Raw genomic sequence first — 14,705 nt, forward strand, 5'->3', positions numbered from 1 at the left:
GTTGCTGAGGTCATGAGAGGTTTGAGACCAAATAAAGTCAAGGGGCAGAAAAGCTTGATGAGCCATGATGAGTCCGATAACACGTTTACATTTGTGAAGGTACTCTTGCTGTGGATTTGGTGTTGGTCCTAATCATGAGCAATGACTTCAAGAAAACAATGAAAATATACAAAACTATTTATTACTTAACAAAATGCAAAAGTGTACAAAGCTCTGTTGGTAAGTAGTTACATGAATGAGAAGGTATAAAGAGACATCTGATGGGTGATTTCAACAGAGGTTTTGAAAGATTAAATCCAGAGAGGAACAGCTGTGGTCTCTGACGGTGAGACACCACCATCACTTGGTGTCTTCTGGTGGACGTCTCAAACCACAGCTGTGAACAAACCGAGTGAAGGTCTGAGGTCCCGGTCCTGCTGGAAGCTGATGGCACCCCTCTTCCTGTGGAGTCTAGTTGTTCTGGGAGGCCTGCTGCATGATGAGTGAACACAGACTCAACATCTGCAGGTACTCGTCTGCACCGTCTGTCAGACACTTACCCACCACCTGAACCAGAGAGGAAACACAAGCACAAACTGAGAATGTACGTATAGAGAGAGTAGATGGATGTAGAGTCCATCTGAATCAGCTATACATGACATAACGGAGTATTGTGGAGCTAAAAATAACAAATATATGACTTGCATTAAGTCGATCTCGGTGTATGAATGGGTATGAACCATAGACTATTTAAGAAGTGGACGTAGTTATCATGAGGTCACTCATTGGTTTGGGGATGGATGTTTCGAAGCCTTCGAGTTTGGTGATTTGTCCGTCGCCATCTTGGCTTTTTTGCAACCAATGAACGGAAGTGACCATATTTGGAATGCGGAGGAGTTACATAGAGACGTCGTATACAGGTGCATCTCAATGAATTAGAATATCATTGAAAAGTAAATTTATTTCAGTAATTCAATTCAAAAAGTGAAACTCATATTATATAGATTCATTACACACAGAGATATAATTCAAGCGTTTATTTCTTTTAATTTTGATGATTATCGCTTACAGCTAATGAAAACCCATGTGGTGGCTGGGCGTGGTTGGGCTCAGCTGCAGAGGGGACAGAGTGGGGGAGTGGTTCAGGGAACGGTGCCGGGAAGAGGCTTAATTAGCCTCAGCTGGAATCAATCCTTGATTGTGTCTCGCTGCTATAAACACACAAACAGTGACGGAGGAGCGAGGGACGGTAGGAGAGCCGGAGACGCAGGCTGGGAGAGCTGCGGAAAAGACTACGGACAATCCACAGAGCATCCGCGGTGGGTGCACTTGGAGGCGCTGCAGGAGAGTGCACGGCCGTGGACAGACTGAACTGTGGAAGAATAAAGACATTGAGAAACTGTATCCGAGTGTGCTGGTGTCATTGTGCTAACAAACCCCACGGTGGTAACCGAAGTGTGGTACAACCCAAAATTCAGTATCTCAGAAAATTCTAATATTAGAGACCAATTAAAAAAAAACATTTTTAATACAGAAATGTTAGCCTACTGAAAAGTATCTCCATGTACAGTACACAGTCTGCACTCAATACTTGGTCGGGGCTCCTTTTGCATGAATTACTGCTTCAATGTGGCGTGGCATGGAGGAGATGAGACTGTGGCCCTGCTGAGGTGTTATGGAAGTCCAGGTTGCTTTGATAGCGGCCTTCAGCTCGTCTGCATTGTTGGGTCTGATGTCTCATCTTCCTCTTGACAATACCCCATAGACTCTCTCTCTGGGGTTTAGGTCCATAGACTCTCTCTCTGGGGTTTAGGTCCATAGACTCTCTCTGGGGTTTAGGTCCATAGACACTCTCTCTGGGGTTTAGGTCCATAGACTCTCTCTCTGGGGTTTAGGTCCATAGACTCTCTCTCTGGGGTTTAGGTCCATAGACTCTCTCTCTGGGGTTTAGGTCCATAGACTCTCTCTCTGGGGTTTAGGTCCATAGACACTCTCTCTGGGGTTTAGGTCCATAGACTCTCTCTGGGGTTTAGGTCCATAGACTCTCTCTCTGGGGTTTAGGTCCATAGACTCTCTCTCTGGGGTTTAGGTCCATAGACTCTCTCTGGGGTTTAGGTCCATAGACTCTCTCTCTGGGGTTTAGGTCCATAGACTCTCTCTCTGGGGTTTAGGTCCATAGACTCTCTCTGGGGTTTAGGTCCATAGACTCTCTCTGGGGTTTAGGTCCATAGACTCTCTCTGGGGTTTAGGTCCATAGACTCTCTCTGGGGTTTAGGTCCATAGACTCTCTCTGGGGTTTAGGTCCATAGACTCTCTCTGGGGTTTAGGTCCATAGACTCTCTCTGGGGTTTAGGTCCATAATTTTCTGAGGTACAGAGTTTGGAGTTTTCATTTGCTGTAAGCTGTTAGAAATAAACACTTGAAATATATCACTGTGTGTAATGAATCTATATAATATGAGTTTCACCTTTTGAACTGAATTACTGAAATAAATTAAGTTTTCGATTTTAATTCATTGAGATGCACCAGTACGTCTCTGGTAGAGACCTGTCAATCACACTAGCCCCGCCCTAAAGCATACCCTGCTCTATGGTCTGTTTGACTCTAAATGGACCATCATTTACTAAATGAACATCATGATTTATCAGTGAGGTATAATAAATCAAGAGAGAAGTAGAGTCATTTTCTCAGACTTCCAGACAATCAGACTTCTTTTTGTAACCAGAGGAGTCGCCCCCTAGTGGTCAGGAGATAATGCAGGTTGTAAGACTTCCACATCGGCTTCAGTGGGCAGAGGCACTGAGGTTGCACGATACCATTACAATCATTTTTGCTAAACTCTAGATGCTGCTCATTAGGCTTGCTGTGGTAGTCTGTCTTACAGATGTCACACACTGTTGTACCTATAATTTAAGCTCATCAACTCAATGCTTTTGATCAGGTAGTATTTGAATCAAGAAAACGATTATTATGCGTCAGTTATGTATCTAATCAACATTTAGGTAAATATACGTATCAGATTGGATTAGATACTCAATATTAAAGTCAAAACAGCAGCGCTGCGTCACATCGCTTACCGCCATCTTCTCCGTGACGGCTGACTTCTGCTTGTCGCTCAGCTCCTGCTCTATGATAGACTCATGGAGCTGATTCAGGATCTGTGTGGCTGCATAGCCTTCATCCACCATGTTCTGACGGGGAGACGTTCAACATTTCAATATTTTAAAGTCTTTTGTCCTGAACGAGTAAGAACATAAAACCGCGTCACACTAAACAAGAGTGCCGCACATTGGTCAGAACACCTACCCTGACGGCAACCTCTAGTTTCTCAAATGTGCCTGTGAAGCAGATCTGGAGCAGGTTGTCAATCATCTTGGGAGGGACGACCTGCAGTGAAAGAGAACGCGACAACAAGATGACACGACTGCTAAATAAAAATAAAAATCAAGTCTCCTATTTGACAGCAAGAAAGACGTCTCACCCCGGCTATGTCGAGGACAGCTCTCTCTGTGATCTCCCGGTCCATGTTGAGGCGAGCAGCACTCTGGAGGAAGGTTATGGCTTTCCGCAGGTCTCCGTCAGACACCCTCACCAAGGCTGCTATGCTCTGGATGAAGAGAGACAGTTGAACATCGACTTCACCAGCTGAACAGAGAAGGCAGTCGCTGTTCTCTGCCAGACCTGGAGCCCAAAGAGAACCTGCAGGCTGCAGTTACACGCATGAAGCGTGTGCTGTTAAGTGGCCGGTGTAGACCGCAGCATTTGGTTAAAAGAAGAAGTGAATGTGTTCCATGAGACATGTGTGCAAAGGTTGAGAAACGGAGCTGAAATGCATGCTGCATAGAAAAACAATTCCCAAACATTGTTTAGTTGACGAACTGTTCAAACCAACAGAACTAGGCAGGATGAACAGGAGGGATACAGCGCCTCTCTAAATGAGACTTAGATTATACTAAATGAGTTGAGTGAGTTCGTCAACAGATGTTTTCATATAGTTTTGCTGTTGTTATAAATGTGGCCCCATTTACTTCAATTCATCAAGTTTTTAGATTCACCCTCGAGGCATGAGAGACTTCCTGAAGACTTCAAGGTAACAGTGTGAGTAACTGACGCACAAATGGTCGTTTGGGCGGTGAAGTAATCTTTTAAGTGAATTTGTGGCAGTGACCAATCTTATTCTTGTACTTTCAAGGATTCAAGGATCATGGTCATTGTGCAACACGAAATGCAGTTGTAGCCCATTTACTACAGAAGAACAAACAGTATTGCATTCCTGTAGTGCATCTTCTCTGAGGTGTGAAAGAAGTTCACAGCTGATCCAGACCTGTAGTCATGAACAGAGGGAAACATACTCATTTGACCTGAAACCAGAATGCCTTAGAGCAGGGGTCTCAAACTCATCTTCAGTCTGGGCCACAACAGCATCACGGTCGCCCTCAAAGACTGTGTAAATGTAACTCCTCCTAACATGTTGGTAAATAATGTCTCTGCATTTGATTATTGTTTATTCAAGTGTTAAAATATTGTACATGCAGTTATATAAATGTAAAAATATATTCAAGCACATTTCTGTTATTATAACTTAAATCCTTTTAATTTAGGGTTAAACCCACATTACTCTATCAAACTTTAAAGAAAATAGCAAAGACAAATATCAAACACAAGTTATTACAATAACTTTGTTCAAAGCTTAAAATCCTTTCAAAGGTGCGTTTGCACAATCCCACGTGAAGTATTTCATGTGTTGTAAAGCCACGTTTAAAGTCTTCAATGTACTCACAATACATTTCTATGTTAAATGTAGAGTAACCAGCCAAAGAGCTGCTTCTATGACTGTGTTTAAGTATCTCATCATTATGACTATTTGTATTCTCAAGTCTAACTTTTAACTCTTTTTTAACGGGCCACATAGAATGACGTGGCGGGCCTGGAGTTTGAGACCCCTGCCTTAAAGAATAGGTTCACATTTTTTCAAGTCTGTCTTTAAATATATAGTCGGGCCCATGAGTGTTTTTTCTAGCTGTAATTATTCTTCCTGTTCATACTGGCCAGTTGATCAGTGAGTCAGCTGTTCATAGATACGCTCTAATTCACTTATGAGATGAGGATTTCTGATCGGCTCAATGAATCATTTACCTCTTTGGTGTACTTGAGGTTCTCCTTCTCACAGATCTCCAGCAGGCGCCCTTCTTGGATCTGATTGGCCAGAGGTTTGAAGCGGAACTTGGAACACCTGGAGGTCAGCGGCTCAATAATCCTGGAGAACACAGACACAGTGGTGAGGAGCGGTCACACAGAGAGTTTGTGTTTGCGTGTTCACGATGGGTCAGCCCACCTGCTGATGTAGTTGCAGATGAGGCAGAAGCGTGTGGTGCGGGACTCCTTCTCCATGGTTCGCCTGAGAGCGGCCTGAGCCGGTGCCGTCATGGAGTCCGCCTCGTCCAGGATGATGATCTTAAAAGGAGGACATGGCTTCCCACTGCGAATGTAGCAAAACACAGTGACGGGAGGTTACAGCAGTAGTAGACATTTAGTGAGAGCGATACATCTGAAAACGATGAAGGTACATTCAGATGGTTGTTACACAGCAACTCTCAGGAAAACTGCCCTGTATTTGAGCATTTGAGCTATCAACACTGACTCACTCTGGGCGAGTCCCGGCCACGGTGAGCTGAGCAAAGTTCTTCACCTTCTCCCTGACAACCTGGATGCCTCGCTCGTCGGAGGCATTGAGCTCCAGCACTCTCTGTCTGTACAAGTGTGGACTGGAGGAGAGACGACAGCAGAGGACGACGGAATTCATACAAGAGAAAGCAGGCGAATGATCAAACCAACACTAAAGCCTTCTGGTGATGCCAAGAGCTGAAACGCCTGCTCGCTCACCCATAAAGTTCTCTGGCAGCAGCCAGGATGGTGGAGGTCTTTCCTGTTCCAGGAGGGCCATAGAAGAGCAGGTTGGGAAGCTGTGATTGAAACAAAACACGAGTGAGACGATGTCTTCATGGCTTTGTAGAACTACAGAAAGACTGCAGGATTTAGATAGATTATGTGAGCACTGGTTTATTTTCCTTTGTTCACTAAATGCCTTTTCTTTTCTCTGTAATTTGTGTTAGTATGTGCTTGTTATGATCAATTTAGATGATGTAATTGTGTACCACGAATTCTGGATATATGATTTCATCACAAAATGATTCCCTTGAAAGGCAATAAATGATCATTTTGAATTATGGCCTGGCTCTACATTGTAGTATATTTAGTCCCACATTCACCGTCCAATCCTCACTCGAGCAGCACCCGTGGGTGGAAGACTTGGTCTTCAGTAGGACGCGATGGGTTTTGGGGCTCAGTGCACAGGAAGTGAAGTCATAAGGTTTGAGAGATGGACTGATGCATTATTGGTTTTATTCTTTTCATGGGATTTGTTCACAATAAGAACAACTTTGAATCATACTGGTCTTATCTTTTAAAAAATATATATCTTTTTACAATTTTCACGTAAGAAAAGTGTAAAATCCAGCCTTTAAACAACACAGTAGCCATTTAGGGCTCGACAGTAACGGTTGCAAACCAATTCTTGGCTTTTGTTTGTCATCAGTGGCAACCAATTTTTAACACGTGCTGGGCAACGATTACAATTTGTTAGCGGCAGCAGCAGGAAGAGAAGGAAGAGACGCCACACAAACAGCTGTTCACCGCTCGCTGCCCGGTTCTTGTGTTACAAATGTCCGCTTAACAATCATAAATAAAACTGCGTTAATGCGCGATAAAATAATTGCCGGCATTAATTAATTAATGCGTTAACGTGATAATAACGCGTTAACTTGCCCAGCACTAATAAATAGATATGAAATAGGTAAATGGACTGTACTTGTATTTCTCTTTTCTAGTCTTCAGACCACTCAAAGTAATTTAACACTACATGTCATCATTAACCCATTCATACACTGATGGGAGGAGCTACCTGCCCATCAGGACTAACTAACATTCATGCTCCACACAATAAATACATTTTCAATATTTGTGTTGCATTAGTGACATTTAAACACTGCTGTTAAAGTGAATTCAATTACATTGATTTTGTATAGCCCAAAATCACAAATTTGCCTCAGAAGGCTTAACAATCTGTACACATATGACATCCTCTGTCCGGAACCCTCACATCAGAACAGGAACAACTCCCCCAATAAACCCCGTACAGGGAGAAAAGAGGAAGAGACCTTAGAGAGCAACAGAGGAGGATCCTCCATCAGGATGGACAGAAGTGTGATAGATGTCATGTGTACAGAACGAACATCATAATAGAGTTACAACACATTCAATGCATATGACAGAAATGATTCATATAATGAGAGCAGTAAGCAGAATAATGTTTTTTCAGTTTTGGCAACCAAAAGCCGATGCCTCGGTGCCAGCCTGGCAACCACTTTTAAAAGTTAGTCTGATACGTACATCTGCTCCTTCCAGAGACTTCTTCAGAACTGCTACCACCTCCTCCTGGAAGGCCACCTCAGCAACACACTTTGGCCTGCTGGATTCACAAAAACACAGCCTGTTATTTATCGAGCGCGTTATGTGCTGGGGATTCATCCTCAGCCCGCATTATATACACTCAGTGGTTGCTGTATTAGGAACACCTGTATACAGCAGCCCTGCCATTACTTGTATTTTTAATGTTCAGTTTTTGGTCACATTGTTGAAAATGTGTAAATTACATGTTCTGTTTAAAACGGAGGTCATAGTGAGGGGTGGTGTTGTACTGGACTACATTATATGAGATGTGTTTCTATTTGTTCGTGTTTCTATGTGAAACTACTAAATATAACACAGAGCAGAACAACTATGATGCTAAAACATCATTTCACTACACAGACTGTGATGCTAACAGTTAACAGCTACACAGACTGTGATGCTAACAGCTACACAGACTGTGACATTAACAGCTACACTGTATCGATCTAAGGTGACTCCAGGTAGCCAGCTTGCGCTTGCTATCTTGTAGTGAATGTAACAGTTTTACAGGCTGAAAGAAATACTGTGCACACTCTGCTTTTTGGCAAGGTGTCATCTCTTGTTATGAGAGATAAAGACAAAACGGGGGCGACTCAGTAGTGAGCAGCATTCAGTCTGTCCCGATCTGCTATGTAGCTAACGCTAGCTAGCCAGCAAGGTGAGGAGTCTCACAGTAAGCTGCTCCTTACTCTGGTGGCATCTGATTCTTCAGTGCCGAGTGCTTTTTTGACCCTGTTGTGGTTCACACTTACTATTTTTCTACCCATGGAATAGGCTTGTCTTTCTTCTCTGTACTGGGCCCTGCTGCTGCCTTGTCTTTCTGAGGTCTGGTAGACTGAACAGCTGCTCCTTTCAGAAAGGCCTGCATGACTCCTCCTGCAGCAGAATCACACAGGGACAAACAGGCATAAGTGTCAGCACAGATACCCCTGCTGGCCACACTCACTCGGCTCCGGTTCAGGTCGTGCACAATGCTGATGATCAGCTCATCTGTCACAGTGATCACACTAACCAGCAGAGGCGGCTGAGTATACAGTCAGAATACCACGTCGCATTTACAACTTTGTGATGAACACAACACCACTGAGCACTGCATTGCATACAATGTGGAAGTGAAACGTGGTTTGCTCAAGTGCCAAACTCCATTTAAAATAAAATAAAAACGTCTGATATCACCAAATAATTCCATCAGTTATTCCTACAATACGATCTCAACTTTAACGTCAGTTTGACGTGTTTGATTGGAAGAGTGACAGTCAACACGTTTCATTTTACAATGGATGACTCAGTTATTCAGAGAACACCGTTAGAGGCTGGTAGCGAGCAGTAGAGTTAACGGAGCTCACAGTAATCTCAGTCACGTTCTATGAAGCGTGTCTTCATGTTAGCTGTGAATTCAAAGAGTAATGACTCGGTTCTGACTCTCCATGTAGAGAACGAACATGTTCTAACGTTACCGTTGTCGTTTAGCATTCAAATGACACATTATCAGTAACTTATTTGCAATGAAATACATTGTAGCTAGCATTACACATAATGGTAATGCTAGCTACAATGACTTAGCTAGCTGATAGCTGGCCTGTTTACTGTTAGCCAATAGTTAGCTGTTGATTCCGCAGATAGACACAAAGCACTTACTTTATATCTCAACCACTGTTCCGATAGAATATCCCACTGTCAGAGTTTATAGCAAGGCCTAACAGGGATGCTGCTTCTGATGACTGTCCGCTTGTTGACATGTGTAAGAAGCGGCGCTCTTCCCGCTCTGACAGAGAAAGTAACTTCCGCCGACGACATTTCGTGGCATCCAATCAGATGCCGCGGATGCTGGAGTTGGTCCTCCCTTTCCACACTGACGTCTCCTCCCATTCCTTTCTTCTCTTTTTTCTCTCTCCTCTCTTGTTCCCTACTCTGATCTCCTCTCCCTATAAGCTATTTCACCCCCCCCCCATCTCCTCTTATTATATTCACAACTATTTATGAAATACATTCATAAAAAAATGTCCCTCTATATCTATCTATCTATCTATCTATCTATCTATCTATCTATCTATCTCTATCTATCTATCTATCTATCTATCTATCTATCTATCTCTATCTATCTATCTATCTCTATCTATCTATCTATCTATCTCTATCTATCTATCTAAATCGGAGTTTACTAAAAAGCAAAGGTCAACAATGTTCCCCATTTGAGCACAACACTGCTTTAACTGGCTGAATCACCATACTGGGTACAGCACACATCACCCAGCTTCATGTTCTGCTTGTGTTGTGTGAAAGCCTTCAGCAGGGCCTGTAATTGGCTGGCAGAGTGACAGGTTGAGGCTGAGTGCAGATGTCTCTGGCTAATGGTTGTCTCCCAGGAAATCCCCACAGTCCCAGTGGACATGGGCTTCACGGAGAGATGCTTAGTGTTTCTGCCTGGCATTGTTGGCTCTCATCAAAATGTGGAGCGGGATCAGCAGAGCAGCCTGGTAGCAGAGAATGAACCCAGGCAGCCAAAGCATGAATGAGGAATGATGGGTGGAGGCTATTGATTTGTTTTGTTTGAGCTCTGGTGAGGCTAATGATGGTGAAACACTTAGAAAAGATACTGTCCTTTCAACCTTCAAACAATGTTGTTCAAAAAAACTAAAACAATGTTATGTGTGGTTTCCCCTACCGTGAATCTAATTAAACTAATACTTCAGTTTATGGATTCAATGTTCCACCTGCTCCAATCCATGTACTTCCAGTCACCAGGATTTCCCCCAAGAGCCTATTAACCCCCACCCAATCCATCCACCCTCCCCCGGCCTCTGCGTCTCTCCCTCCTCCACCCTGCAGGCAGGTACAGCAGCCCTCTGATTCGTTTTCCGTCTTTGTGACTCAGCTTCTCCACGAGAGCAAACAGAGCAGCATCAAGGCAGCAGCAGCATCAGCAGCAGTGCTTTCCAACCCGGAACCTGGGGAGTGTCCCTGTCAGTGGAGTTGAATCAAGGTTCCCCACACTTCCAGAGGAGCAGCCTGTCATTTTTCTAGGTTTGGCATGTCTCAGACGTTTGTTGGAGTAATTTCCCCTTTTTTTTTTTGCTGTGAGGATTATTGTGTTTGAGGCTTCTTCCTTGTGGATATTGCAGCATCATGAAAAGAACTGTCTGAGTGGTTGATGTTTCTTCCCCAATAACTGGCCAGTTTGATGGAGGAGAAAGAAATTGTCTCTTTTATTCACTGACTTTTTGTTTTTTATTGTCTGCTTGATAAATGAACTTACCACTTTGTTCACTAAACAGAGACTGACCTCTTATGTTATTTACTGACTGGCTGAGCTACCTGCTGTTTTATTCCCTGACTCTCTGTCTTGGTTATCACCTGTGCCTGTTTGCCAAGCGGGATTATTTTATATGCAAGTTTGCTATTTTGCTGACAGGCTGGGAGTGGCATCATCATCGTCACCCTCTGGCTTTGTGATTGTTTGGATTTTAGAAGAAGGGTGATGAAGGAGAGGAGAGGCTCCATGTAAGGAAAACTCAAAGAAGAAAGGACTAGAAACAAGAAACGGCAGAGAGAGAAGAGGAGGACAAAAAAAAAACTCTCACAGGAGAAAACTGGATTAGGGAGCAAAAGGAGGGAAGATTGTTGGGGAAAGGAAGGGTGACGGGAGGAGGCGTGGCAGCGGAGAGAGAGGCAAGATAGAGCGGCGAGATAGAGCAGGGTGGAGGCAACCCCACACCCTGAGATGCTGTGCTGGCTGAGAGAAGACGAGATGTCGGTCCAGGAGCTGCTACAGAGGGTGCAGTGTGTCATCACTCATGTCGGTAAGTCGTCACATTTCTCCACTATTCTTTTCCTCCTCATCTTCCTCCTCATATTTCACAGATGGTTAGATCTGAGACGAGCTTTTGCTTCCGCTGGGGGGGAAATGAACGTGGGAGCCCGTTGAAGTGTACAATGCGCTTTCAGGTTGTATGTTGTTTTTCTGGTAATCCGTGAATTGGTTGAACATGTGAAGAGAAGCAGAGCAGATGAGAGCGAGGCAGGGAATCTCCGTCCTCTCATCAGGACCACTGAGTGAAGGGGACGCAGAGGGATGCTCTGCACATGGGCAGAGGAGAAAGTATGTCAGCAGGATAGAACAGGAGAGCCTTTAAGTGTGATCAATGTTGATCTTTCTGTGGTTATAACATATTCCACTGTGTTTAGTCTATCAGGGGATTCTCTATTATGCCTCATACATTCACTGTAAATGAGATTAGTAGTATGTGTTAACATTTATGCTAGTGCATGACTAGAAATTCTGCTAGTGCGATTTACAATCTGACATTACACTTTTCTATCCTATATACTTGTCTCTCCTTTTTTCCTTCTCCTTCCATCTCTCCTTTGCTCTTTTTTCTTTTCCTCGTCTCTTCTCTCCATTGCTCATGTTCCATTTCCCTTCTCTCCATCCCCTCTGCATCTCCACCATTCCTCCCATCCGTCCCCTCTGTCCTCTCGCCTCGCTGTCATCTCCCTTTCCTCCCTCCGTCCTTTTTTCCTCCTGCGCTTCCTCGTCCTCTCCCTCTCTGCATCCGGTTCATTTTCTCCCGACCGGTTGGGAAGTAGGTTAATGTGCCATGCCGGAGACTGTCGCACGGCATCCTCCATCACTGCACTTCCTGCATTGCACAGCTAGGGGAGCGAGGGGCAGGGGGATGGAGGAGGGCTTGTGCAGATCGTAACTATGGAAACTAAGCTAGCTTCTGTGGAGCAGGGGGCTCTGCATTGATTTGTTGGGAGCCTGGCTCACATGGGATGCTGCTGCGTAAAGGTGTTAGTTAAACTGCATATTTGTTTCTTTCTGTGGATGGGTGTATTTCTCACTTATATTACACTTTCACCAAACACCTTGACTCCTTCAGCAGAGGAAGATCATTTCAGCCCCACTGCAGTATAAATGATCTCTTTTGTTTTGTTTATTGGCAGTGGATTTTCATCGGACAATTACAAATGCTTTAGCTCGTGCCTATTTTTAGAATTATACATCACAAGCCGGTCCTCCTTCAATCACGATTGGTATACGATCGACGAAGTGTCCTTGAGCTGCTGACTGGGCGCTTTACAGCAGCTCACTGCTCCTAAGTGTTTAGGATGAGTTAAACACCATGGATGTGACTCTTGAAATGAAGTACTTACAGAAAAGAAAGAAACAAGAGAGCAAAAAACAACAACAAAAAAACAACCAGAATAAACAAAAACCCATCCGGGTTCAAATTCATTTCCATTAGATTCATCATCAAGACAGCCATCTTTACCTCGCTTTAACACTTTGATCAATGGGATCACTAATTAATAAACAAGTAAATAAACAAGTAAATAAACAAACAAATAAATAAATAAATAAAATGAACTCTTTGGAAACTATCATTTCAAATAAAGTTCTGTGGGTTTGAACAATGTTTGTAAAGGGAGCTCTTTATCCATAATGGTGATGGTATACTAGACGGATATGTAAAGGCTTTGGCACAATGACCATCAGAAGCGTCACATCACAAAGTGCTTGAATGAACAACATTTACAGTTTAGTTTGAAAGACTCATTGAACAGAAAAGAGCTGGAGTCAAAACTACGCCTGATGATCAGGAACCTGGAGAATTCAGGAAAGTTGAGTGTCTCTCTACATACCCGTTTCTATTTTTCTGTCCTTCCCATCAAGACAGTGTTGTTTATTCACCAGCAGGGAGCTCACTTGATCCTGTTTGAAACTCACAGCTATTTCCAGGACTACAGGGATCCTGATCATGGGAATCTTCCTCCCCTTCTTCACTTTAAAACCTTTTCTCTAATGTCTTTAGTCCCTTTGAAGACAGCCTGTCGTCTGATTGGCATGTTGTCCCATCATTAGTGGAACACACAGAGCAGGAGGAGCTACAGGCTCAAACGATGGGACATCACTGATATAACTGGACCTGATAGCGCTCCTCGCTGTGTGTTAAATCACTGGAGATTGATCATGGGACGCTCTCTTCATATTGTGTGACTGACACATCCTGCACTGTTATACTGCAATTAGCTCAGCTCTTGACAGTCAGCCGTGGCTTCCTGATTTAAAAAGAAACCTGGCTGGCTAATTTGTTGAGAAACAAGTTTCAGCATGCAGTTGTTGTTTTTCCATTTCCATTAGTGTACAGATGATAAAAGAGAGATATCATGTGTTCATTAGTCAGCTTTAGAAGTGCTTCAAGGCACATTTAGTTTCCCCCTCCTGCTCTAGCACTTATAGGCTAAGCAGCCATATATTAATATAATATAACATTATATAATATAATATCATTTGATGCTGCTTGCTGCAGCAGAATGCGAGATTAGCCCTGGACACTATCTCTCTCTCACACACACACACACACATCACATGATCCTCCTAGTGGGGATAATAAAGCACCAGAACACTTATCTACTGTAAAATTAAATATATTGTAAGAATACAAAATAAACTAAATAGTAGCAACATACTCCAACATTATGGCACAATGACTATCTAGCTCATATCCTTTACTGTACATTAGTAGTGTAAGTAGACTTTCTAGTGTACACTGTTAGAGAAGCTTCTATTGTTGCCTATTCTATCGTGTTATTCATTATATGGTGTGTCTTGACTGTCTCAGACACTGTGTCTTTAACAAGTATACACCCAGGACTACAATTCCCCTGATGTTTAGCCACACAAGTTCAGGCAGTGGTGGGCCGTCAGGGCATGCAATGCCTTCTCTGTTGGCCTAAACAGAATCACAAAGTTAGAGCTATTTTATAATTTAATATTTTTTATTAAATACACTACATGTATTGTAATTTATTATTTTCCCATTATCTTATTTTCTCATTGCACAGCTACTGTTTTCCTCAGTTGCTCTGCTTCCAGTGCAGCTTGTTTTAAGTAGAGCTTTTATCCAATCAGATTTCACCTCTGTGTCTCTAGGTAGAAGAGAGGCCCGAGGCCTGCAGACTCACCAGTGAATCCATGTGCAGTTTAAGTGAATGGGGACGATATTGTTGATTGTGTTCAACCAATCAGATCTTTAGTTTGACATGTTGGCCGTATTCTTTGACGTGTCAGAGCTGCTAGCTGGCCTACAAGTACGTCAGCATTACGTGCAGCTCAGTGTCCAGGCGCAGCTCTGCAGTGAGGTGCAGCGTGCGCTGTGATTGGTCAGTGGGCGAGCACCTGACAATCGAGTTCAAATTGAAAGATATGGAAG

General features: G+C 43.4%; 2 protein-coding genes across 2 annotated transcripts in view; one reads left to right on the forward strand and one right to left on the reverse strand.

Moving 5' to 3' along the window:
* Positions 1–180: 180 nt before the first annotated feature.
* On the reverse strand, positions 181–9,252 carry rfc4 (replication factor C (activator 1) 4). The gene is made up of 11 exons (XM_079158590.1): positions 9,127–9,252; positions 8,241–8,364; positions 7,429–7,507; positions 5,863–5,942; positions 5,625–5,744; positions 5,315–5,458; positions 5,116–5,236; positions 3,461–3,586; positions 3,286–3,366; positions 3,057–3,170; positions 181–546 (listed from the first exon to the last, which is right to left on the reverse strand). Exons 2-11 carry the CDS (start codon positions 8,354–8,356, stop codon positions 451–453), a joined length of 1,077 nt encoding a protein of 358 aa, XP_079014716.1. The 5' UTR covers positions 8,357–8,364; positions 9,127–9,252; the 3' UTR covers positions 181–450.
* A 1,957-nt stretch (positions 9,253–11,209) lies between these two features.
* The window catches only part of mcf2l2 (MCF.2 cell line derived transforming sequence-like 2), a gene marked incomplete at its 5' end in the record, with an annotated part of 115,974 nt that continues 112,478 nt past the window's right edge, over positions 11,210–14,705 (forward strand). Inside the window, one exon of the mRNA XM_079158007.1 lies at positions 11,210–11,288. Coding sequence (XP_079014133.1) covers positions 11,210–11,288 — 79 coding nt within the window. The remainder of the gene's footprint in view (positions 11,289–14,705) is intronic.

The sequence above is a fragment of the Pholis gunnellus genome (assembly GCF_910591455.1).
Source record: "Pholis gunnellus genome assembly, chromosome: 4".
Taxonomy (NCBI): Eukaryota; Metazoa; Chordata; class Actinopteri; order Perciformes; family Pholidae; genus Pholis; species Pholis gunnellus.